The sequence below is a fragment of the Populus euphratica genome, unplaced genomic scaffold (genome assembly GCF_000495115.2).
Source record: "Populus euphratica unplaced genomic scaffold, PopEup_1.0 scaffold6.1, whole genome shotgun sequence".
NCBI lineage: Eukaryota > Viridiplantae > Streptophyta > Magnoliopsida > Malpighiales > Salicaceae > Populus > Populus euphratica.
Window position 1 is genome coordinate 4,260,563 of NW_011499849.1, and position 27,987 is coordinate 4,288,549.

The following is a 27,987-nucleotide window of genomic DNA, read 5'->3' on the forward strand; positions in this document are numbered from 1 at the left end:
AGATGCTTGTGAACAGCAATTCTTAGGTTTTGAGCCTTTCCTCTTACCCTGGAATAAAAAAGATACGCAAATAGACTCCCCATTATAACAAGCAAAGTACTTCAAGGCAAAGCTCAAAGGTCATAGCCTTGCAAATCTAAAATCGAAAAAATACACAAGACAACACAATAAAATAGAGAGCTGTGCACTAACAATGGTCAGATAGAGAGGCAAATAGATGAGTGCGAGGCATGATATGAGAAGCGGACAATCGGAATTCTTAACGTGATAGGATTTACGTGGAAGGGGAAGAAAGCATGCATGGAAGGGTGTGTATAATATAAATTAAATGTGGAAACAAGGGCGCACACCATATCAAGTAGAGGAGGAGTTCATGCCATCACACCATCAGTGTCCGTTTGTGAAAACTGTGGCTTTTAGCTATGATTGTGACTTTTGAATAGCTAAAAACTGTAGCTTCTGAAAACAACACATGGAAAAGACTGTCATATTAGCTTTTAAAATATTTAACAACAAACACTTGGAAGAAACAGCAACAGCTAAAATGGTGATTCACAATCGAACAGAAAAAGTCTCCACGTTGCGTGATCATGAGTTCCAGCTTGAGCCCGAGGTATCCTAGTGGCCCTCGAGGGCACGCCTCCTTCGATTTGGACCTGGGGTGCCTTGATAGCCCAACACGCCACAAGATGCTAACACCCTCGGGCAAGAAGAGTTTCCTATGGACCGTTCAAATTCCAGATGAGGCATCTATACCCAAGTATAAATAGCTCTGTGATTAATTATAAGCGATGTAACTTATTTTTCATGTAATAGATTTATTTTTACAAAATTATCAATTTAAATTTTATATATTTTAAGATTATTGAAAGTTTAAATAGTTATTAATTTTAAAACTCATGTGATTAATTAAAATATACATAACTTATTCAAATATTCATATTAATAAATAAATAAAAAGTAGTTTTTGTAATGACTTCAGTGTCATTTTAGACACTTTTCCTAACTTACGGGTGGCAAATGTATAGACCATTTAGCCCCTACATAGACATGCCCACTTGGATTCGAAGTTATATAAATAGTCTTAAACTCTACGGTAAAAACCATTCATCTTCATCTTCATGCGTATTTGGTATCATGAGGTACAGGGTGTTTTAAACTTTTTTTTAATAACATAGTAAAATAAATTTATTTTTTTTATTTTCAATATCAATAAATTAAAAATATTAATTTAATACTTTTTTAAAACATACCCAAAAAAACTAAATATTAAACAGACACATTCATTTCTTTTTCTTTCAACCTTAATATTTTTTTATGCAGTAAGGCACACAAAATTACAATCTTACTGGGTTTTAATCCCTTACCTAAACTAACTTACGTATTATACGATCCTCAAAAATTCATGATGTGATTTATTTTGGAAATGTTGTAGCTTCTCCAACTTAGCATTGTTAACTTTTATTATGTAGTATTTATTTTAAAAAAATTAGTTATTTAGAAATTTATTAAATTAATATTTTTTTTATTTTTAATATCAGCACATAAAAAAGATTTAAAATTGAAAAAAAATTATTTGAAGCAAAAAAATTCAAATTAAAAAAAAAAGCTTCAAAATGAAAAAAACAAACATTTTTATAATTAAGGTTTTCAACAACATCGATGTCTAATTGAAAACCAACTATTCTTTCAATACATAAAACAAATAAGGTGGTCATAGTTACATATGACTAGAATTGGGAGAAATTATACTTATTTAATAGTTAATAATTGCTCTTAGATTGAGTTCTGCACTTGGAAATTATTTATATATTCAGAGAAACTATAAATAACTCTCAAATTATTGTATCATAAAACTATACTCTTTGACGTGACCAAGCCTGTAGCCAAGTACTAAGCACTTGTAATTTCTTCCAAATACAATTTATTAGAGTAGTTTTAGTGTATGTATGCTAAAACGGTGCATAGTGATTGTGTAAAAATACTTCTTAATTAGAAATATATAAAAATAATATCTTTTATGTTTTTTAAATTTTTAATGTTAACATATTAAAATTATTAAATATATATATAAAATAAAATTATTTTTGAAAAAAAAGTTGAATAAAAAAACACAGCTTACATGGAGTTGAGAGGTTGGAACCAAAGAAATTCATGCAGAGTTTAATCACAGAGCTCACTTTGTTAAAAAAAAATATCATAAAACGATCCCAAATCATGACGTTTCGCTATGGAGGGGTAAAGTATCAGTAAAACGAGCATGTATCCATGTCGGATGTACTACGGTGGGCTGGCAGATGTGGGAGCCCTTTTTATCCATTGATCATGGATTTTAATGATCAAAGAACAGGTACTGTCACCGTACACGTGGTTAGGATTATGACCCTTCATTCTTCATTTTTGGGTCCCCTTGAAGGATATGTATCTGTCCCACTTGTCATTTTGCAATGTCATCGTCTCCTAGCAATTGCAATGAATGAGACAATAGGTCACCATCGTTGGATCCATGTTCGGTGCACCCAAAGGACTCGCTAGTTTGGATTGTGGATCCGAGAGGTTTTTTTTTTTTTTTAACAATCGAGATAATGTTAATTAACAAACACCAAGTTATATGGCCAAAAAACCTATAGCATTTTTGTTGTTTATTATTTTATAAATTATTGTGGATTAAAATGGTCAAGTTTATAAAAAAAATTAATTTAATTCTTAAATTTTTTTGTTTAATTAAGTTTTTTAAGCTCAAATTAATATCAAATTACATATTTTTTTAAGAGAGTATTAAATTGAAAAACAAAAAACTAAAATATAAATGATTGTAAAATAGATGGTGTAATCCATTGACTAGATGGTGTCATCCAATTCATTAAAATATATGATTTTAAAAAAATTTATATTCATGAATTTTGCGTGAATCTAAAATAATACAAATAGATCAAATAATTTTTTATATCTTAGTATTAGATTGAAATATCATTTAATCTATAGTTAAAATCTATTTTTTTTTAAAAAAAGTGTTACCAATATCTTGACTTTTTATTTGTACTTAAAATAAATTTTATTATAATTTATAGTATAGTCCTACTAATTTTATTATCTATGGTGACATGTTTATATATAAAATTGAAAAAAAAAAGAGCAAAAGATTCTTCTCGCAATTGGATTTTGAACAAAGCTTTAATCTGTAAGAGTTTGTAAAATAATCTTAGTCACCTTTGCTTTTTATTTCAAAATTCTATTAATTTGATGGTGAATATTTTCTAGATTTCATCTCGTTAATAATTGATTTTATTTATAAGATGAGGGGACATTATTCATATATCTACCTTTGTTACAATTTTCCACGTAGAAATCATAGTTGTTAGAACAAACTGTGGTGCTGTTTGTGTATCACATGTTAGCAGAACTTATTGGAGACACCTCTCGACACTTCCAACCATTTCAAGTATGTTTTTTTGAAGTTCTTTGAAATGGAAGATTTGTTGGCAACAATATAATTATTGGAGAATGTGATTTACCTGTATGTTTTAAAAAATATATTTTTTATTAGTATTAAATTAAAAAAAATTATTTTTTAAAATTATTTTCATGTGATGATATCAAGAATAATTTTAAAAATAAAAAAATTATTTTAAAAATCAACTTCTACTTCTATATCAAGTTATTTTGCTAGTGATCTGCATTGATGGAAGGCAAGACATCCATTCCTACGCAAGGAATAAATTTATTTAAAGCCATTCATATGGCTCTGTTTACCATTGAAGGCAAGTATACTATTATTTTTTGAATTTAATTATTCATTTGAATTCTCTATTCACATATTTAAACTCGTAAAATAACAATAGCACTAATTTTCCTTAAACCGAAAAGTTAAATGAAACGAAAGACTTGTGCATTATAGCATTTGATAAACAAAATAAAAACAATGAAATTGGCATTTAATATGTTATTGTTGACTACTATTTGTAATAGTATCAATGATTATTATTATTATTTAAAAAAAAGAAAAAGAGATATGGAAAAGGAATTGCTTTTCGGCCACAGCAATTTGGTAGTTATCATGACATAACAACTTGTAATGATGTATTCTTTTAATACATCACTTGGAATATAATAATATAATAAGGATTGCTTTTTAAAATAATATTTTTTTATTTTTTAAAAATTATTTTTAATAATAACATATCAAAACAATTTTTTAAAAAATAATTTTAAATATAAAAAAATCAAATTTTAGCCAACCCTGTCTTGAACACTATATGGGGCTAAGTATAATCGTGTTGCTTGCCCTTGTATACTTGCATCTTTGCCCTTGTCGATTTTCATGGCTACCCTCAAACCCTTTAAGAAATTGGGTGCCGTGCTGCTCCTCTCTAGGTGAAAGGGGTAGTAGTGCTTTCCCGATTGGACCACCTCTTTTCTCCCACCATAGGACCACAAAGGCGCTCAAGTAACAGCGTTACTCAATGATCGGAGGTTGACAGAATAACATCATCATTAACGACCGTATTAAGGTTGTCAATTTGCAGGACCATTCGAGCATTCATACAGAGTTCATCGAGCCGACGGTGTGGCTTTCTATTATTCATTTATTTTGAGATATAATATTAAATAAGGGGTCGTCGCTCTTTCCACATGGCTTTTATCGTATAATAGTGCGATTGGTGTTCACCTAAAGTGTATTTATTGATGAGGATGACGCGAAAGCGGGACTTAAATAATCATGCAATGGTCCAAGGACACAAGGTCCCATGTGACTGACTCCATGGGAGGGAGGGATAAAGAAACACAAAGGAAAAATAAAAGTGAACTCAGTGTATATATAATACCAGGGAGGGGGGGTTATACTGAAAACATAAATATCACTATACGATCCTTGAGACCTTCAAGGACACAAATCCATAAAGCCTGGAAGACTGTAATCGAATTTACTAAATTTACTTTTATCATATTGGTAAAACTATAAAACTACATCTCCAAACTCATTTATAGATGCATCCGTTTTGCCCGAGAGCTAGGGCTAACGTCAACCGAGACAAAAAAGAGAACTAAACAATCCAATCCTGTAAAACTTTTAAGACTAAATGGGGCTTGGACGCATCCCATATGAAAAGAACATTCAGATTCTGATGACGCTAACCAAATATCATGAAAGATTTTGATCGCCTTAGCCAAAGATTCTAGTGATGGTTTTTGAGCGCAGATCTGATTAGATCATGTGGCATACTACTACAAAATCAATGAAGCAGGTAAGTTATTGAGATTATAAGAAGAACCATTGTCACGATGCTTTCTTAAACTAAATCAAGAACATAATCATTTTGAACATCAGAAACAAGAGCATCTGCGAAGAGAACTAGCAAACCCTGGACAAGTTGTTAAAACTTAACAGAAGATGAGTCATGAATCAAATCGAGGAAAAAACCTACTGCAGCAAAACTGCCAAAGATGCACATCTAGTTTGCCTTGTTGTCAGGTGCACAACAAACAATTACCACCTTAAAACCAGCTATGAGCAGATAACTTCAGTGACAGCAACTGAGAACTGTACACCCATCCAGTTACTAACATCTTCAGTTCCTTGATGGGAAATAACAGGCCTAGAGCACATAGACAATTGGCGAAGGCGAACCAGAGAACACAATTCAAAAAAGATTAGAAATTAAACGGGGGATTATGAGCTGTGCACCTTCGAACCAATATCCAAAATGCTAATTCTCGTTTCTTAACAGCTCCAAGCAGAAACTGATACGAGGTCCCTCTGTTGCCAGCAAAGAACAAGTGAAGACTGCTTCATTTCAACATGGAAACCCTTAACAGGAGCACGTTGCACCAAACACTCAGCTTGTGACTCAGTAAAGTTACTGAAAGTCAATGGAGAAAAACCAGACTGCAAAAACAGACTCCTCCAAGGGGTCGTCCTATCAGAGCAACCATGTCGACCCAGTACCATTCTTTCAATGCATGGTTGGACCAAGAACCTCTCAATCTTTTGCAGTACATCTAAGTTCACATTCACAGCATCAAGTGATTCAAGCAGGCTTGTATAAGATTGAATGGCATGATTTATATGGTGAGCAAATGGGAGATCACTGCGGTCATAACCACTGTCCAAAGAGACCACAACTTTGGGCGAGAGCTGCTTTACAAAGCGAAGCACAACAGGAAGAGTCGATGGGTAATTAGAAAAGAAGCCAAGTGGAAGATTCACAGCAATTACTTCCTTGTCCAGTGTGCAAAGAGTCATTGGCCCAGAACCACAGCCCAAGGATTCAAGGCTTAAAATTTCAAGCTCGAATGGCATGTTGATTTCACTAGCAAAGATTCTTAAATTTTCTTGAGTAAAACCAAGCTCAAGCTCAAGCTCATCATGTGAGGAAGGAGAAACAAAAGCAGTGATTTTAAGAGAAGGGGCGCCTCCATTCCTCAAAGCTAGTTCTTGCATAAGAGAAGCCCACTGCCCACCATACCCAATATCAAAATCAACAACGTGAATCCTCTGAAACCCCTCAAAAGCCTCAAGAAGGGCTTGGTTACAAGTAAAATTTGCAAACTGAAGGATCGGTGAGATCTCAGAGAAGGATTTATAAGCACCAATCTTGAAAATCAGGTTACAAGCAGTACCAATAGAGTTGTTATTGTTCATATTGAGAAGTAACTGCAAGGCCTCCTTGAAGTAAAAAGCAGTCCTTTGATAAGGCTTACCGATTGGAACAGAGAGCTGGTGATTGAGCCGCGCCAATATCCCTTGCGCAAGTACCGGATTCCCAGTTTCGATCAGCTCTGCTGCTTGACATATCGGGTTTATTATTGCGTGTTGAAGCTGCTGCTGGTTTGCCAATTCATCACTTGCAATTTTCTGCTTCGTAATCATTCCCTGCCTTTGCTGCTGCATCATTTGAAACTGATGATTATGCTGCTGCTGCTGTTGTCGCGGAAGAAACAACTCTGGAGGCCTCAAATCCAAGAGTTTGGGCATATAATTGGCTCCAACATGCCCTGCATTCAGCCTTTTCAATGGCGGTGGTGATAAGAAATGCAGGTTATCATGATGCTCTTCTAATTGTGGATATGACAATGGCAAAAGCGTAGCTGGGTTTTGCACAAACTGATGTTGATTTTGGTTGGTTATCACCCAAGGATTCAAAATCTGAGGCTTCTCGTCTTGATCAAATGCTGCCTGCTGCTGGTGTTGCTGAAACAAACCTGGCAAAAGACTGGTCCCTGAAGTAAACAAAACAGGATTTGGTGTTGGATTTTGGTGAAGTAGACAACCAATATTAACAATTCTAGTAATTTTGTGGTTAACCAGAGGGAAATCAAGGAAAGTACCATGGATTGAAGAAGGGTCAATATTGTTGTTGTTGACAGCCAAGTTGGCACTTGCAGTACACATATTGGGTACTTCAAAGCCAAAAACTTGATCTACCACACCGAAACCTGATGCATTAAGCTCCATATCTTGAGACCTACTTCCACTTTGTACCAGCTTGTTAAGTCCTACAGATGGGTCCTCAATATCACCCATAATTAACCTTAATATGGACTGTTCTTGACTAGGAGACCCTGACAACACACTCTCCCAGTCCTCCATTCCAAGTTGCGGTCCGCATTTTTCATCTAGACTAGGGCTGCTTCCACCAGCAGCTGCCACGCCGTTGATGGTTTCGGTGGAGGCTCCTCCGCCACCAGCTCCTCCGCCTTGAGAAGAGGACAGTGTTGAGGAAGATGTTGGCGGGCTTTGTCTACTTATTGTGTCAAGCACAGATGTGGGCTCAGTACTGCCCACAAGAAAACCACAACTTTCTATGCTGTTGTTGTTTTGCCACTTGTGGTAGTGTTGATAGAATGGATCTGGAGAGGAAGCAGTAGAAGAAGAAGAAGAGAAATCTGACAGCCCCTTCCCTTGAAAGTCCTCAAAGGGTAGGGGATTGGCCTTCATTTAACAAAATCAACAATAAGATAAAAGAACTGAATAAACCAAGATATCTCCAGATTATTTTCAAGAAAATCAAGAAACTACTCCACCCCACCACTACCAGCTACGACTAACTCTTTCAGAGTTTAATACTTTGCCGAGGAAAGGGGTTTAGTTGCAACAGAAGAAAAAAAAAAAACTTTAAAAATCAAAATCTGATTTTTTTAGAGGAGACAAGTTGTTAGTAATAAAGCTTGTAGAACACACACAGAGAGCTTAAAATAAAGCTTCTCTTCTTCTTCTTCTTCTTGGGCACTCATCTAGCTAGCTCATTTTTTGGTGCCATCTTTTATCTCCATGGTTATTCTAAGTAAGTAGTTGTCTTTGCAGGGTTTTTTTTGTGTTTTTTTGCTTTCTCTCTCAGCTTCTTCTTGTCCTGCCCTTCGGCTGTGGCTCTGCCGTACTCCGTCCTGCAAAATTTAAAGCCCTCTCTCCCTCGTCTTGTTGCCTCTCTCTCTCTCGTTTCTTTTTTGTTTCTATTTTATTTTTTAATTTGTGCAAAATATTTTTTTTTCTGTGGCTTTTGTCTTTAGATTGTAGAAGTGGTTATCTCTCTTGCGGGTTTTCTTGTTGATCGTTATCCCACTCTCACTTCCATCGCGAGTGTAAGAGAAGAAGATTAGCTTGAAAAAAAGCAAATGAATAAATTCAAGAAAAAAAAAGGTAATGATTTCGTCAGCATGTGATTATGATTGTTATAAAAAAGTCAAACAGGATTGTTTAATCTAAATATAAATGATAGATAAATAAAATTTATATAATTACAAAATTAAAATTTAATTCATTTTCTTTTATATATTATTTTTATTAATTTCATTTCATATATTATCTTTATTATTTTCATTTTATTTCTTAAAAGAATCTTTAAAAAAAATTGAAAGATGAGTATTTTAGAGAAACTAGTTTTGATAGTAAATTCCTTCTTATTATAATTGTAAATCCGAGTGGTTAGTTTATAATTTATTTTTATAATTTTTGGAGGTTAAATTATATTTTGAATTCAATTCTTGATATTAAATAATTCTAAACATGAGATTACTGTAAAACATTTTAATTGAATTCAATTTTGAAAATTTCAAACATGCTACAAACAAGATATTTATTATAATTGAAACATTGTACACATTCTCACACTTCATTATGAATTTATTATGTTTTTCTTTTTATTTTAACCCTTAAACTTTATTTTAAACTATTGCGTTTTTCTATGTTCAAATTAAAGTATAATTACTTCAAATTTATTAACCAATGACAAGATTAAAAGAAAAAAAACTAAAGTGATAAAAAAAAACATATGATTAAGATGGAAATTTCAAAAATAATACATAAAAATTCACTTTGATCATCATATTTTTTTAAATTATAAACTTTCAGTTTTTTGATTTTTTGAAAAAAAAATTAATTCTAGTCTAACACTTTATTTTCCTTGTATTTTTATTTTTAGTCTTTTATTTGGGAAATAAGTGAAAATTTGAACAAATTCTATTGGTAGAGAAATAAGTATTGATTTATACCAATTTCAACCATAAAAAATAATAATTTTAATATTGATAATTTTCATTCGATAAAAAAAGTTTATTTTGCATATTCTCTGCTCTTTAATTTATGTGAGGCTATAGATTTGAGTTTAAATTTTTTTTTATTTTAGATTGATTTTGGATTTTTGTGTTGCATAAAATTATATATTGGTTTATCAAAGAGTTTATGGTATTTTATAAATGTTTTGAATAAAAAAAATTACAAAATATATTGTAAGTTAAAAGAATTATCAACCCTGATTTTCTAACCATCATTAAAATTAGAATATGAATAAAAATAAATAACACATCATGCACTTTTATTTTTTTTTAAATAATTAGAGTATATGACATTATCAAATAAAAAAAATATAAGGTCTCTCGCATGCGTGTTTACCTTTTCAAAATGAACTAGGCAATCGGTTTTGATTTGTTAGGCTTACACCTTTGAATCTTTTTTAGACTGTATACTTAGTCTTTTTAAAAAACCTGTATGCACGGGTCCATGCCCCTAGACCTTTTTTATCTTTTTTTTTGGCTTCCAATTTCATTGTTTAGTTTTGGATATTTATCAAAAAAATTATTGGATTATTTTTTTAGTTCTTACAAATTTTTATGATGTATTTTTAATAAAATATGATTTTTTTACTTAGTTGACAAATATAATTTTGAAAACAAATTCTGACCTTATAAAGTATTCTTTCCATGGATCCTTACTTCAATTTTTTTTTCTTTTTAATCTTTCAGATCACTTTTCTATACATGTTTTTTTTATTGTTGTTTTATTAAATAAAACATTGATTTCAGTGCAATTTTATTAAAACAGCAAAGTTTATATAGCATGTTTTGATATTAAATATCTACATTAATATATATTTTTTAACTTTTCAACTTATTATTTGGCCAAGTATTATTCATTTTTTACTTGGTTTTCACATAAAATGATAACATTTTTTTTTAACATCTGTAACATTATATAATATTTTTTTTTCATTTGATTTTTTTAATTAGTTTTATATATGTATTTATTTTTATTATCATTTAATTAAATAAAAAATTAATTTTAATAAATAAAATCATTAAACAAAATCAGGTATATAGCTCATTTTACGAGATTAATATCTTGATCTATATCTATTTTTCTAGTTTTCTAGTTTTTCTTTAATTATCATTAATGACTTTTTTTTTTCATTTATTGATACTCATGATTCTCAATTTATTTAATTAAATAAATATATAAGCTTTTTGGTTTTGATTTATGTTCAGGATTTTTTATATCAAAAAATATATTAAAAAAACTTTTATATATATATATATATATATATATCTATTTTTTTATTGAAAAAAAATTATTTGACCGGAGCACATATCAAATAACTACAAGAACTTGTTGCGCATACATTTCCGGTTCATTGATATTCTTCTAAAGCAAAGGGGATTAGATTTTCATCGGTAGTTTCAATTTTGATAATGTATGGTTAGTTCATTTTTCCTCCTTTAAAAGGAACTAGATCTTAACTAATAATTGAAACTTTGATATATATATAATTTCAACCATTAACTGAATTTCTTTCTCTTAATATTTACTAATAACTGAATTCTTCTAAATATGATTGGTTTATGCCTTTTAATATATAAATAGCATTATCTTTAAGGTATTTTTTTTTTATTTTTAAAATGTTATTTACTTTCATTATAAAAACAGATATTACTGGGTTGAGACAAATATATACTTTCAAAATTTACAAATATTCCAAGTCTTGCGTAGCAAAACAAGGACTCTTCTAAGAATATTTCAAAAAAAAACTTATTGAATCTTGTGTAAAAAGACAAAAACAAAAAATCCAAACAACCAAAAGACTTATAATTATAATGCTGAGTGGCCAATAATTAATCAATTACTAATAATTTTTACAGTAAAAATGAAAGAACAATGGGGATTATTATCCAACAAACTATTTACAAGATTAATGGAAAAATGAATAAAGTGTACATGTGAATGATAAAAATCCAAATTGTTGCTTGTGACATGTATGTTCGCTATCTTTATGTATATCATCCAGTCATCACTAACACCAGAGTCTTGGCTCATCTCATCCAAATCCTTCTAGCTTGATCAATATTTAGAGTTGTAGATATCAAGAGCTAGCAATCTTCTGACGTTTCAGTTCTTCAATAAATAGAGAGACTTTCTCTAGTTGTTCAACTGACATGTACAAAGCCATCATCTCATTGTACATGAGAGCAGTGAAGGACGACAAGCTTGATGCCTTTATTCTCTTGTAAGATTTCCCAGCACTTTCAATCAGTTTTTCCGCAATATAAGAGTGGAGGAGATCAGCAGTGTAGGTTCCAATAGTTTTTGCTACAAGAGGGAGACCATCAAAGTAGCGCTCAACAACATCATCACCAAGTCAATATATACAGCTTGCATGGTCAAGTCTGATAACTCAGATTCTTCCTGAGTAACCATCCATTCTGATATCACAATGGTTTATATGACAGAAAAACATAACAGTTAAGACTCCTATAAAAACACAAGGATTTCACAGTACGACCAAAACAGGACCATCGTAAGGTAACCCAACGGCATGGACACCAAGAAGTGAAGATTTGAGGAGAACCCAGATGACAAACAAGAGAGGAAAGCCCCTGAAAGGGCAGCGTACAAGTGCTTGCCAAATGAACTCAGCACGAATTGGTGGATGAAACTCACTGGAATCATCACCACAAAGCATAGAAGAGACCTAAACACTGGGACTGAGACCCCGATTGTCGCAGCCATGGATTCCATCTCCAAACCCTTTCAGCAACAGTTCTCAATTTCTCAAATCTCAAACCCACTGCTAGGCTTGTTTTATTGGACTTGATTTTCACACCCAATCAAGACGAGGAAGCAAAAGTTGCTGAGAGACACAAATTCAAAATAAAATGAGATGCAAATGGTGATAATACATAGAGAGAGAGAGCGAACAGACCAAGCATTTTGTTTTCCTGCAATTTATTTTCCCTATGTACGTCGTCCAACAGTTTTTATACCAACATCAATTAACGAGTGCTACAGTGCTCGCTATGGTAGCAAACACTGTTCACTAAGCTAGAGTAGAGAGTCTTTTGGAGAGCGTGGGTGCGATGGGAAAAAACCATGCTTGCTGGCTATTGTAGCTATAAAGCCGTGATAAAAAAGCATGGGTGTGGCCAAATAGAGTTTGTGCAGGATTTTGTCCTTTTAAAAAAGATTTTATGAACAACAACTAGTTTTCTGAAACCTCTATAAACATCAATCTTTTCCATGCATTTTAATATACAGAGTTTGGAAGAGTTAAGAAATCTTTCTTAAGAGCTTTGCTGGCTATATCTCTATAATGCTTTAAGCTTTATTTGATTTGTTCTCAGGGTGATCATAATTATCTAAGTTAGTGAACTAATCATTATAAAGGTATGAATGGCACCGCATCAATATTAAAAAATACATGGTGTGAGTAACGTCGAATAACTTTCGGGCCACTCACGAGATTTCCTTGAGAATTGTGGTAAAATATTTAAAAAATATATATAATGTAACCTGGATAAATTAATATATGATTTTCAATTGAAAACTTTTGAATTTGACAGATAAGGAAATTGCTATCTTTTTATTTTCAAAACAAAAAATATCAACTTTACCTTGAAATCAAAGAAATTAAAACATGTGTCAGGGCTCTTAGTCCATTCAATATGTTTCTTTTATGTTATTACTAGTTTTATAGATGCCAATTTTATATTTTTATATAGATTAAATATTATTTAAATAAAAAAATCTATTAGCGCTATGGATGATTTATGCAGCTCCTACTGATAAATAAAAATACTTTTTTTTTATTTTGTTAAAAAATGTTATTGTATCCTCTTTTTATTAATATGATAAAGCAATTTTTCATCAAAGAAGTTTTTATTTCTTTTTTATTTCTTAAAAATTACTGCTTGGTTTTTTTTTTGTTACTGGTATTTCAACATCAATTCTTATTTTTTTAATTCTTTATAAAAGTTTTATTTATTTTTAATTTCATCATTTAATCCTAATTTATCATATATTTTTTTAAAAAAATTTGATCCTTGTCCTTTTGATTTCTATTTTTTTTAATGGATTTTTTTATAAATGTTTTATTGTTTTCAATTTCATCCTTCAATTCAAATTTATAGTATATATATATATATATATATATATATATATATTTCAATCTGGTCCTATTCTTAAAATTATTTTTCTTTTCAATTTCACCCTCCAATAAAAAATTTATGGTTGCCCTCTAATTTATTTTTTATTTCAATCTTGATCCTTTTTTATTTTTTATTTTTTATTCTAAATTATTTTGTGTATTTTTATTTTTTTCTGATTTTATCATTCAACATTTGATTTGTTGAGGATTAGACTTAACAGTTTTTATGTATATAGTGTTTCAGGTTTAATTATTCAGGTCACGGTTTTGAAAAGTTAGCAAGGATTAATATTTTTTTTTGTTTTTTTATTTTATCTTTTAACATTATTTTTATTTATAAAAAATTAGCCTTTTATTTTATTTGTTTATTTTTATTGAGTCATCTTGATCTTATGATTTAAATGGAGATTTGACGAGTTAATTTGAGTTAAGTAGACCCTTATTGCTTAAATTATATATATCATGTTAATTTGAATTAACTTAATTTTTTTATTTAATTTTTTAGTTTTGTATTTTAAGTAGCTGACAATTAAATTATATCATTTTTTGCTCTTGAAAAAATATTTACTTTCCAAGTTATTGCTATTACTTTTGGAATAACCGACTAAATTTTAAAGAAAGAAAATTTTAATGCTAGACACAAAAACTTTTATGAGTACCGTGACCATTAAAATCACAAAGGAAAAGAAAAGTAAAAGTAAAAATGTTTTAGAAATTAAATTAAGTTTTTTTTACTATTTTATTTTTGTAAGGGGCAATAGAGGAGTACACTCAATGAGAGCGCGTGAGCTTCTCACTCTCTGTGCTCTCTTGTTAATAATTTCCTTTTACAGCGACCAATGAAACACGTAAAAAGTGATCTAAATTTTATTTATTTAAAAATAAATTTTAAAAAAATAAATTATTTTATAATTTTTAATAATATGATAAAAAATAAATTAAAAATATTTTTTAATATGTAATTATATCATAAAAATAAATTAAAAAATAACTTATTAATATTTTATTTTTTAAAATTTATTAAAAAAATAAAAAAATCTTACAAATTAAAAGGTTGAATAAAAATGAAATTACAAAAATATATTTTTTAAAATTATTTTAAAAATAAATAATTAAAATAATTAAAATAATAAAGATCAAATCTAACAAATTAAAAAATTAAATAATAATAATAATAATAATTATTATTATTATTATTATTTAATTTTTTAATTTGTTAGATTTGATCTTTATTATTTTAATTATTTTAATTATTTATTTTTAAAATAATTTTAAAAAATATATTTTTGTAATTTCATTTTTACATTTTTTAATTTTTTTATAACTTTTAAGAACTGTTTTCGTATAAAATAAAAAAAATTATAAAAACTAATTTAATTTTTTTATTAAAAAATATTTTTTATTGACTAATTTTTATAATAATAATAAATATAAAAAAATTAAAAAAATATTTCTTAAAAAACTAATTTTTATTGAATAAACGAGACCCGAATTCATATTGTTTTTGTAATTTATCCTTATTGCCATAATACCCTTACCAGCCTCGTTTTGCTTACGAGGAAGGATCGGTGAAGGAAGGGGTATTTAAGTAATCATGAGAATCAGGCTCTGCTAGTCAGGATTTTGACACTGAATATGACCACACGAGATAACGGAGTTTTGAAAATATCGATACAGATTCAACGATTGAGATCTTTTTCTAAAGTTAAAAATGTGTGGATGTGATCTTACTTTATTATTTATTTTCTTACATGCTTTGGTCCAAAAATAGAAAAATAATAAAAGAAAATGAAAAATCAGTTTTGGGTCCCAATTCCTCGGTAGGAGCAATGATTGAACAATGAATGTGGGTTTTGATTTATTTTTAAAAATAAAAATATTTTAAAAAACACTTGTGTGTTAGTTGTTATTTTAAAAGATTTTTTTTTATTTTTTAAAAATAATATTTCTAATCACTACATAAAAAATCTAAAAACATACAAAAATTATTTAAAAAAATCAAAATATAAAAAAATATAATTTCAAACATAATTTTACTGCATCATAATAATAATGATAAAATAATTTTATGACGATTCTATTTATTTAAAATATTGTGTTTGTGTTTTATTTAAAATACAAATAAATAAATAAAAACAATATTTATTATTCATGAGGTTTATTAAAATATGTATTTGTAACACATGGCAAGATAAAAAGCATGCTAAAGCTACTTTTGTGGAGAGTTGGTAGCTTATTTTTTTTGCATTGTTTATTTTTTTTAGTGAACAGTACAGAGTTAATTAATTTACTCGTGCAGTTTCATGAACAATATTTTTTAAAAAAAACACAATGCAATAAATTAAAATTTATTCACATTGTTCATGTTCATGAAAACAATAATACATATACACACTGAAAAATTAATTTAGAGTAAAATAAATTTACCTGTATTGTAATCTTAATTTTATTTTTAATAATATTTTATTTAATTTTATTATGCATTCAAAAAATTATGGAAATTATAGTTTTTATCTAATAAATTTTATATGTAATGGAATTGTAGATAGTTTAATGAAATAATAAAAAATATTTTATATAAATTATTATTTATTTCATGATGTAATAATAGTAGTTAAATATACAATATTTAAATTTAAAATCATATATATATATATATATATATATTATAACCTTCATTTAAAAGGTATTCTTAATCAAATATGTTAAATTATTTTTTAATTTTAATTTCAATTATAATTTTAATTAGATATATATAAATATCAAATTAATTCTAATTAAAAATACCTTTATAAAATATTTTTTTTAATTATAATTATAAGAACTACTATAATACCCACCGCGTCATTGTTCAAACCAGAAAACACGAGCCTGAACGACTTATAATGACGACTGGAGATAGAGACGATGGACACCAGGCGAGACAATGTTTCAAATGGTTTCCAGCCAGCCTTTCCAGCATTTTGTAGAATTTTCAGTGTAGACAAGGGTCTCAGTATTATAAGATTATATTTTATTTGATTAATTGAATTTATTTTTGTTAATGCTATATAACAAAAAAAATATTAAAAAAACTATAGATATAAATATAAAATAAATTTTTATACTTTTAAAATAGAAAATACATGTATTTTGTTGTGAATTCTATTAGTTCGAGATAGAACTTTAAAGAGTAATAAAACTAACCCACCAATAAGAGGGAGTTAAGATAAAATCACTTGTACATATGACCGTTTTATGATTAACCTCATTTGTGAATTATTGTGTTAATTTTTTTCCAATAAAAACAATATTTAGTTAATGCCAAAGTTTTTTTAAAAAAATATACATGAGAAATGAACCATTGGTTTAATCAGCGTCAACAAGCTTAACTGATTTAATAATATAATTAAAATACATTGATAATAAATAAAGTAAAAAATAATTCTATTAAAAAAAACTAAAAAGGATAGCATTTTTATTGTATTTATAGATTCATCGAAATTGTGAGTTGAAATAATGAATAATGCTTTTGCCCTTGTGAACATGACATAATTGACATTAAGAGTGGGGGTAAAAATGGTTTTTTCTCTTATCATTAGCTGCAGAATGGAATTACTGATATGCTTTAGGAGGTAAAAATTAAAACATTGACAAGCGAGGGTGCTTGCAACTTTTTCACTTGATTTGGACAATAAAATTATTACATTGCCATTGAATCAGAATTGTCTTTGCCTTGGCTAAAAAGGTGTTTTTATTTTTTAATTATCGAGTTTGGTAAGGGTGCTTTAGTATTTTTATATAAATAAAATATTATTTAATCTGAAAAAAATAATTATAGTTGGAGCTAACATGTGTGAGTTGTACCGTGATTTTTGAATAGTATATATAGAGTTATTTGATGGTCAAACTCCAACTTCAATAATAATATTTTTATCTTTAAATTATCACCTCAATTCTTGAGATGATATATATGGTAAAAATATTTTTACGAGATAAAAACTCAATTATACTCATCTTATGACGAGAAACCTAATGACATTAGAAGTGATTATTTTGGTGTTAGAATGTGGCTAATCAACCACTTTTTTTCCTCTTAAAATATTTTTAAATTAATAAAAAATCAAAAATTAAAACCAATAAATGAGTATTGATTTATTTTTTCTGATAAGACAAAAATTCAAAAATACCTTAATTATACTCTTCTCATCATAAAAAAAACTAATAACACCAAAACCAACTTTATTTTATTGGTGCTAGAATGTGGCCATGGCTACTTTCTTTATCTCTCCTTCCTAATTTTCTAGTGAATTTTCCTCTTTTTTTTCAAAGTTTGGTACTATAACTTAAAGGAAATGAAGTTTAGGATCTAAATATAAAATCTTAAAAGTCAAAAGGATTGAAAATGAGCAAATGGACAAGTTATGGATGGAAATGAACTTTTTTGTGTGAATATGGAAAAACCCTATTATTATTATTATTATTTTGGTCCTTCTTCTTTTATTTTTTTAATCAATAAATTTAATTTTTATTGCTTAAAATTGACCTTTAATTTAATTACAAAGTTGCATCAAACACATTAATTGTCAAGAAAATACAAGAAAAAGAAAATACCATCGCATAAAATATCTCGGGCATCACATAACAGGTTAAAATTGAAAAAGAGAAATCGTTGACCAAAACAAACGACACTATTCACCCAACATGCCATACATAATCATAATAAATTGAGAGAGCGTATTACTATAATAATAATAAAAAACTAGAGCAATTTATTTCATGAACACTAGCACTTGATTTTCATTTTGGTAACCCGCGAGTCTAAACTTTTAAACGATTTTTTTTTTAATAAAAAATAGTTTTTTAATCCCAAATTATTAAACCTAGTTTACAATTTAAGCTTTTATTGGGCTTCAATAACCAGCCCTTTGCTTTTGTTGTTAAAGATGACAATTTCATCAGACACATCGATTTCAAAATATAAGTGAAGGATTCACTCATCTAATCACAAGTTGTATATATATTCTGGTACTATATATGCCATGATTGTCACCTGATATGTAGCGATGAACGATGATGTTACCTCTTCAATCCCATTAATTCTTGATAAATTAGTATTTGTTTTAAATAAACACCACGTATATTATTTTGTATAAAATTCTTAAGCGATAATGTATGGTAAATTTATTCATTCCATAACTACAATGTAATTATCATTTTGCAATTTCTAAAAAAATGAAATGTATTGATAATAAGAGTATTTTAGTTTTTTTTTATATTACTCATTAGTTATTAAATGATTGATTAAAGGTGTGTGTTGTTTTTAATTTTTAAAATATAATAAAATAATTTAATTATCTTTTAAAGTTAAAAAAGTTTAAATTGATTGACTAAGATATTTATGTCTTTTCACATTTGAAACATAATAAAATGACAACTATACCCTTAAAAAACCAATATATCTAAAGGCATTATTGTCTTTTCTGTATGATTTTTTTAATTACTAGTTTCATTGAGTGTTATTTAATCTTTTTATATAGATTAAATATTATTTAAATAAAAAAAACCGTTAATGTCTATGTAATGCATGCTAACGCGTGCAACGTCTCCTAACAACAAAAAATATGCTTCAACCATGTTATTAGAAACATCATCATGTTCTTTCTTTGTTGATGCAATGATGTCAACTACATTGAGATGGTTTCTCACTGGTGTAACTTTTTTTTTTTTTATTTCTCCTCTATAAAATTACAGTTTGGTTTTCTTTGTTTATAATATTTTGACTATAATTTTTATTATTTTGATTTGTGATTTTTGTTCATAGTCTTTTGGTAAAGGTTTTTTTTTGTTTTTAACTTTATCCTTTAATCCCAATTTATTATATTTATATTTTTTTTTAATTTGGTTCTTATCCTTTTGATTTATAAGTTTTTTTGGCCTTTTTATAAATGTTTTATTGATTTTTAATTTTATCATTCAATCCAAATTTATAGTACATTATTTTTTTCAATTTGATCCTTATTTTTTTTTTAGTTTTTTTATCATTTTGTTAAAATTATTTTTCTTTTCACTTTCATCATCCAATAGAAAATTCTTAGTTGCCCTTTAATTTATTTTGATTTTTACTCTCATTCTTTTAATTGCTATATTTTTTTTAATAAAAATTGTAACATTCTATGTAATTGATTTTTTTCAATTTCATCTTTCAACGTCTGATTTATTAAAAATTGAGCTTTAAGATTTTTTTATGTATAGTGCTTTCGGTTTAATAATCTAAGTCACGAGTTTAAAAAGTTGATAGAAGTTAACATCCTTTTATTTGCTTATTTTATATTTTGATTTCATTGTTTAACAATATTTTTTTAAAAAAATTGGTTTTATGGGTTAACCCGGGCTGAGTCGACCATTATTATTCAAGTTATATATTTATCATACTAAATTGGGTTGACTTTAAATGTTTTTTTTTTTTTTTTTATTTAATTTCATCATTCTATATTTAATTAGTTGAAAATTAAATTATATTTTCTTCGCTCTTTTCCAAGTTACTGTGATTATTATTTTTTCATTTAACTTATACCTGTATACTATTGTTGCCTATTTTTTTTTAATAATTTGATTAAAAAAATCTAGCTTATATGACCAAGGCTATAATTCAAGTTGATTTTTTTTTTTAAAAAAAACATGCTTGTGATATTTAAATATTATTTTTTATGAAAAAAATAATACGGACATGTGAGTATAGTGGAATTAAACATCTAGTATTTTGTATAGAATACATAAGTGATGATTAATTATACTTCGGTACATTCCATGGTACATTGCAAATACTTTATTTTATTTTATTTCTGGTGGCTAGTGGGAAGGGGGGACTAGTTGGAGTGCAGTTTCAACCCTGTGATTGATGAGTGGGAAAATGTTTCATTCACCGGCATATCGCTCAACGCTAAAGTTTCAACAATGGATGTCTGTGTTTGTATTACAGTAAGAAAATCTGTTTTCTTTTTTCGGATCTTCTTTATTGGGATTTTAAATTTTTGAAAGAGTAGAATTATTTCTTTTGGAAACACTCTGGGAACTGATGCATATCATGTTTCCTGTTAGGTCCCGAGCCTGCCTGAAGATCGTCTCTAAGAGCGAATTTAGTTTGGAACACACCCACACACATATACAAGTACATGGAGATCTGTATTGTCTTTGATTTGTCGTGTCAAAATTAAAATACTCTAGAAACCAGAAACGACTCGGTCAGCCATCTTCACAGAAACGACTAAAAGACCTTCGATTACATTTTGACTATATTTTCTTTTGTCGTTGAGAGTTTTCTGAGCATGAATCCAAGTTTAAAGGGCAAAGAACTCTATTGCTGACGAGCTATGACCATAAATTAGTTCTTCTCCATACAGAAAAAATCATTTCTCAAAAAAAAAGAAGAAAAAATAATGTCCATTTTCATATGAATTTATATAGAAATATCCGAATTAGTTTTCCAATCTTTCTATGTTGCGAGTGCTCCTTTCATCTCCAATTAAGTTTCTATTGATCACACACGTATAACCTTGCACAGAGAAATCAAGGAAAAAAATGGTAAGAAATTTGGCAAATTAAGTTTGGAATTAATGGAGTTGCAAGTTTTAAACTCCACCGAAGCTTGCATTTGTTAGGAGGTGCACAGCAATCAAATTTAACAGTTGTTTTTATAAAACTCTCGTGTTTCATTAATAAAATAAAAATTAAATTGCTATTCATTTTTGTCTTTTGCTTCACCGTCATTTAGCAATTCTTGAAATGCTGTTTAAAATATAAAAATGCCTTTTATTAATTTAACCTCTGTGAATGGTCTAGATCAAATAGCTACGACTAGCTAGCCAAAGTTTCCAAAAGAGCAGTCTAGTCACTTAAAAACATTATCCCCTCCTCCATTCACTGCGAAGATAAAGAAATTCATTGCTTGGGACCAAAACACCAATTCCCCATGTGGGCAGAGAATTTCAAACGTTGATTGTAACTGTAGCAACCGATGATAAACAAGTGCAGAAATCAACTATATATCATACTCATAAATATGCTAACCTGCTTGGTTGCTTACCCGTATAATATCAATGTCATTGGCTGCCTTCTTCTTCTTCTTCTCTTTTGCTTTTCTTTCATTTAAAAGAGAAGAAGAAGAAGGCAGATTATTCAACAATGAAAGAAAAGCAAAAGAGAAGAAAAGGAAGGCATGTAATTAATATCCTTCATTTAAAACCCTTGAAGTTACAAATTCATTATTTTATAGAAATTCCATTTACGTGAAAGTTAACAAGAAATCATCGGTCCATATTCTTATAATTACGTGGAATTACATCATGCCACTATCTAAACAAACACAGTTTCTGCACTTACAAGTTACAGCCACACACTCACATTTAACCAGTCCAATCAATACGTTTAAATGGCATGCACATAATGTGATTAGATTGCATCCAATGGATAATGACACTCGCAGAAGATCTTTGCATGCAATGAGAGATGAACCATTTTAATGTTGGTGCAATTATCCTGCACAGGACATGTTTGCATCAAAATGATAAAAAGGAAAACCTCGTCTAGTAATTTTAACATAAACAAGAAGAAGAATAAGATGAAGAGAGGCCTTGGCCAGCGATAATCATGAGTCATGACATTGTAATATTTAGTGATGCAAAAATAACAATTTGATGTACATCAACTAAAAAGATAGAGGCTCTTGCCAGCACAGTACTAAATCTAGCAGCCTATGCCATATAATCTAAAATATGATGTTATAGCTATGCGGAAGGCAGCGATCATTCTATCAAAACTAGGGTTCACCAGACCAGTCCCTCTAACTTCATATTCTTCATTACTCTTTATTTATATAGTACTTGGGATTGTTTTGGCTGACAGTGGGACTTATAGAGAGACATAGGTTTACAAGATAACCTTAAAAAACGTGGGTTTAAGTATTCAGTTATGGGAAGGAGGGTGAGTCTTTGGTGGAGAATAATCCAAGTGGAAACCAGGATGTCTTTCACCACGTTTCTTTTGAGGCACACGCCAAGAAACTGAAAAAGGAGACTCTTTTTTAACAGCACCTGAATTTTTCTCTATCTCATCGACCGAGTCCAACTTCTGTTTGGCTTTCGAGTCCTTCAGCTTTTGAGCACTATCACCCAATTGAGTCTTAGCAATGCTATCTTTTTTCGCTGCTCCAAATTCATTTGACGAAGAGGACTCCACTGTGGGTACTGTAGCAACTGAAATCTCCTTCTGATCATTCTGTGAAAAGACCTAGGTAATGTTACAGCACGTCATGCAAGCAATTGAAACTCAAAAAAAAAAAAAAAACTAGCAACTTGCACCAACCTGATAGGGAATTATGTGAAATTTCTTCTCAGGGTCATTGTTAATGTCAGCAAGTGGTCTGGCGTTACATGCATGCAAAGAAAGGCATAAAAGTGAAAGAAGAAAATAGCAAGGATATGTGATCACTGACATATTAAGGAAGACAAGCTTTAGCTGGCTAGAGAGTGTTTTAAGGTTCTAAAAATACAAGAAAAGCTTCCTGTATATGAGTGCTGGTGAGTAGAAGTGGTAGTAGTTAGGCCAGTAGCACTGGTGGGATTTGTTGGAAGAGCATTAAATGCAAGTATCTCAGGAGATTAAAGTCTTTGTTTTGCAGAACATGCAAATGTATGGTGTGAGGAAACGGAAGGAGAAAGTGTGAAGATATGGTCGGTTTCCTTGTCCCTTCTCTTTCACAATTATATCAATGGGGTCCCAAGACTCAGAGCCCCCACCAGAGAAACAGGAGTTTAGAGCCTCTCCAGTAGATATACTGGGGAGAGAAGTAGAGAGAGAGTCAAAAGAGAGATTTTCCTTACAAAAATATCACAATATATAATTAAGAAGCAAATGGAAGCAGGAATAGAGAATATGCAATGTTAAATTAACATTGACAAATTCAAGAAAGCTAGTGCAGCCCTCATTCGAGTCATTGTTTCTACCGAAGAACTCCATTCTTTGTCTGTGTTAAACCTTCGCTCCTTGCATACTTCCTGCCTCGTTTCTAACCCTTGCCTGCCTTTTTTTTTACCTTGAAAAACTTGTTATGAATATTTTACGAGTCATATATTGTATTATTAATGAAAAGTAGGTTGCCTTTTTAGTTTATGTTTATTATAACTGTTGCTTGTATGTCAATCTGTGTATTATGATTAATTTAAATCACCTTAATAGGAGACAAAAAAAGACAGAGGCAGCCAACATGCGTTACATTGTTTGATGCATGCATCCATTTTAAAGGTACCATGTATCCATATACAAATTTTGAAGTGCTATACAGTGTAGGGTAAATTCTTCAATGTCTTGGTAAATGCAACGTGCTTTGACACATATCTTTTCGGAGGTTTTATATGGGAAATAGGAGGATTTTTTTATCACCGTTTTAAAAAAAATTGTAAAGTAACATAATGAAAAACAATTTAGGGATATAGTGCAGTTTTACAAGTAGTAGATAACAACTGCAACATATGAGTTACAGATATCAACTTTTTTTTAGCATCTTTATTGATAAAGTTAAGGTGGAGAAGGAAGATTAAGAAAATAAGGAAAACAAAAATGCTGAGTTCGTTGAGCCTCTTGATCAAAACATGGCTTTTTTTATTTCTAAATCTGAGATTGTGAGTGCGAATGACCAATACAAATACAATGACCACGTTAATAGCCACATGCATTCAAGTTCATCAATCAATGAATTGAAGGTTGGAAAAAATTCAAAGACAGTTTTCAATGTATCACTGTAGTTCGTTCAGCTAAAATTTATATTTAGTTGCTATGTATTTAGAAACCAATTTATAAACGGTATTTGTATGAGAGAAATCACCAAAGATCTAATTTATAGAAAATTTCAAAACTAAAAAGGTTATACACATATTAGAACCCTTTTATATTGTAACACTATCATAAGATTGACTTAGATCTTATTGTCAAGGTGATGTGGACACTTATAAAGAGAAATTTAAGTACAAATGTTGCAATAATTCAAGTTAATATGGAGAGAGATTATGAGCATAAAGCCTTCAATTGGAAGGCATATTTGATATTCTCGAAGAGCCATTTCAAAACCTACCTAAAATGTTGCTAGCCATCAAATATTCAAATCTAGAAACAATTGTCACTTAGAATTATAAAATGGTTAATGAAAATAAAGCAACATTTAGGAGTATTTTAGGCATTTAATGGATCAATTGATGAGTTTTAATATTGTTATCCTCTAATTAATATTGATAGTACTTGCTTTTATGTTAAGTACAAGGCAAAGTTACTAGTTGCAATGATTATGTTGCGAACAATAAAATTTATTTGCTGTGTTTTTCTATTGTTGAACAAAAGAAGATAAACAATAATTGGAGTTGGTTTTTAGATTTACTTTAATGATATGTGATTGGTGATCACATCAGTTTATGTATTATATCAAATAGAAATGCAGCAATTAAAAATTTCATGATCTAGATTTTATCAATGTTCACAATATTTTATGAGTAACTTCAATATTAAATTAAAAAATGTTACCTTGAAAAATATGTTATATAGGATGTGTACAAATCCTTTTAAATAGAATTTTAACATTTTATATAAGAATTTGATAGAGACTGATGATGCGATCAGAGCATGACTAGAAGTTAAACTTAAAGAAATTGTCATATAATTCTAGTGGTTGTTGTTATGGCAATACAACCACGAATAAGTTAGAGATTTTTAATAATGTTTTAAATTATTCATGGCTTGTTTATATCGGTTATAGTGCAAATAATATTTTTGAGGTGTAATAAATATCTTGTGGATCGTAGAGAAAAAGATGAAGATTTTTTAAATCGTGTTGTATTCCAGCTTCTAAAGGTCCTAGTTGAATTACTTGTTAATGTGACAACTTCTAGATCACACATGATGTAATAGTCCAGCCCAACTTGCCAGATGTTATCTGTTTTCAGCCTTACCACCCTCACAGTTTTGTTTCTGGTGACGTGAGCCCACATCTGAGCTTGACGTTCGAAAACGGGTATGACAAGTTAGCAACCATAACTCTTAATAAGACTAGTTACCAATCTCTCACCCGCTGATGTGGGATATGACAATCCACCCTTTTTAAGGAGTCCGACAAACCCGTCGACACAACTGGACAGTCAGTGAGGTTGGCTCTGATACCAAATGTAACAGCTTGACCCAACTTGCCATATATTGTCCGTTTTGGGCCTTACCACCCTTACGGTTTTGTTCCTGATGACAAGAGCCCACATCTGAGTCTGATGCCCCAAAACACAAATGACAAATTACCAATCAATACTCTTAATAAAGTCAGCTTTAATCTTTCACCTGTCGATGTGGGATATGACACATGATATTTCTATTTAATTCTAAAATTTAGATATTTCAATCTAAGACACCTCTAACAATTGGTGTTACAAGAGAAGTATAATAAATGGTTAACATCAATGAAGCAACCTGTACTTGTGGCAAATGGCAACAATATCATCGACCATGTTTATACCTAATATGTGTTACACTTTATAAAACATAGATTATTTGTAATTTGTTGATGATTTCTACTCCAACTTGTCATACAAAAAAGTATATGGTCCTCATTTTCAACCTTCGTCTAATCGCCATTGTAGCATATATATATATATATATATATATTGGTCTAGATGTATAAGGATATCCAATTATATGATGAATGAATTAGGGTCAAAGAAAATCCCCTCGTCTATATATGTCTATATATTAAGATTGATTCTAAAGAGGGGTACTCATTGAATAGATGCAGTATATGCTATCAGAAAAGTTATAATAAAAAAACTTATGAAACTAGACAATATATATTACTTTTATTTTTGTTTTAAATCATGTAAACTTTAATTGTTGTTTGTAATTCAACTATATGAATGTAAACCAATAATTTGTTGATAAACCTCAAAGGAAGTATGGTTTAGACTAAAAGAGGTTTTACTACTTTTAAGAGTGTCGATAGATAGAACCACGTGGTTGTTGAAGTAAGTTTTGATGAAAAATTGATTGTATATATGCAGGATCAGTATTATTCCAATGATAATTAGAGCGGAGAGGTAATATGTTTAGATTATTAGCATTTGTAAATAACTATTTTAATTAAACATTGTAAATTATTAAACTTTAATGATTTTAATTGTTTAAATAACTAAATTACTTGATTTTTAGGATGGTGATCTTGTAACACCTTGAAAACATGCACCAATGAAGTTGCATGGTGTATCTACTTATTTGTTATTAACAGTGGTGTTTTTTAGATCAATCATTTGCATAGTATATTCTTGATTAGGTATTGATTGCAACTCTAATTGAGTGATGGAAATATGAGACATTTTACATTTAAAATATATATACAAAGTTAACTCTCTCTTCTTCTTTTTTGGTATATATGATTTAGATTAAAAACATTTCGAAGATCACGTAAAAAAAAGGACAGAAAATCTGAACATTGAATATAACAAACGGCTTGTCTTGATATCAGTTTCAAGTGTTCAGATTCTTGGGGTACAAGTGAAGAGGAACACGAAAGCTTTGGTGCTGAAAACTAAATTTAACTCATCGCCCAAACGAATTTGCAACATCAAGATGGTAGTGCAAGGCATCTGCGTGTAGATATTGCAATCCAGCAACATCGAAAAGAAAAGGAAAGGAAAGGTAACGAAAATAGTTTGCAGAAGCCTAGGTGGTTACACCTCAACCAAGAAATAATCCGCAACGACGACAGCCAAATCTTAATTCCAAACTGATTAGAATAGACCATCTATGCTACACGGATCGCAAACCAAATCCACCTCAATATTAAGGGATTTTAACCTCGACGTTGTCTTTTATCAAAAAAATAAAACCTCAATTTCAGCCTGAGGCCTCCAGCCCCTTTTCCTCTGATAACGCAGCGAGTCCTACATTGAGCCAAAATATCTGCACTGTCCTACAATGGCGGCTAAACTATCCAAACAATAATAGCAACAGCTTCCTACAGATAACTTGTCGCTTCTCCAAACCAAAGTCTGCAGCGTCCGACACTGGGAGGGAATCAAAATCACAAGAGGATTAACGGACTGACAACAACCACCTCCACGGTGCAAGCATATCACACGCTCAAAGTTTTCCAGGAAAATCCCATCCTCACTGTTTTCCGTTTTGTCACTCACCACCATATTCATTTTACAGTAAATTATATCTGGGCAAGATTCAAGATTTAACTCTAAAGTAAACTAAGATATTTGTTCCACCATTATGGAGGCGAAAACTG

The 27,987-nt window shown here is 29.6% G+C and overlaps 2 protein-coding genes across 2 annotated transcripts; both read right to left on the reverse strand.

The window, feature by feature from the left end:
• Window positions 1-5,236: 5,236 nt before the first annotated feature.
• On the reverse strand, window positions 5,237-8,491 carry LOC105120781 (scarecrow-like protein 22). Its single transcript, XM_011019156.1, has 2 exons — window positions 7,330-8,491; window positions 5,237-7,221 (listed from the first exon to the last, which is right to left on the reverse strand). Exons 1-2 carry the CDS (start codon window positions 7,937-7,939, stop codon window positions 5,723-5,725), a joined length of 2,109 nt encoding a protein of 702 aa, XP_011017458.1. The 5' UTR covers window positions 7,940-8,491; the 3' UTR covers window positions 5,237-5,722.
• A 13,825-nt stretch (window positions 8,492-22,316) lies between these two features.
• LOC105120782 (uncharacterized) lies at window positions 22,317-23,512 on the reverse strand. The gene is made up of 2 exons (XM_011019157.1): window positions 23,034-23,512; window positions 22,317-22,946 (listed from the first exon to the last, which is right to left on the reverse strand). The coding sequence occupies exons 1-2, from the start codon at window positions 23,163-23,165 to the stop codon at window positions 22,635-22,637; spliced, it is 444 nt and encodes a 147-aa protein (XP_011017459.1). The 5' UTR covers window positions 23,166-23,512; the 3' UTR covers window positions 22,317-22,634.
• Between the last annotated feature and the right edge of the window lie 4,475 nt (window positions 23,513-27,987).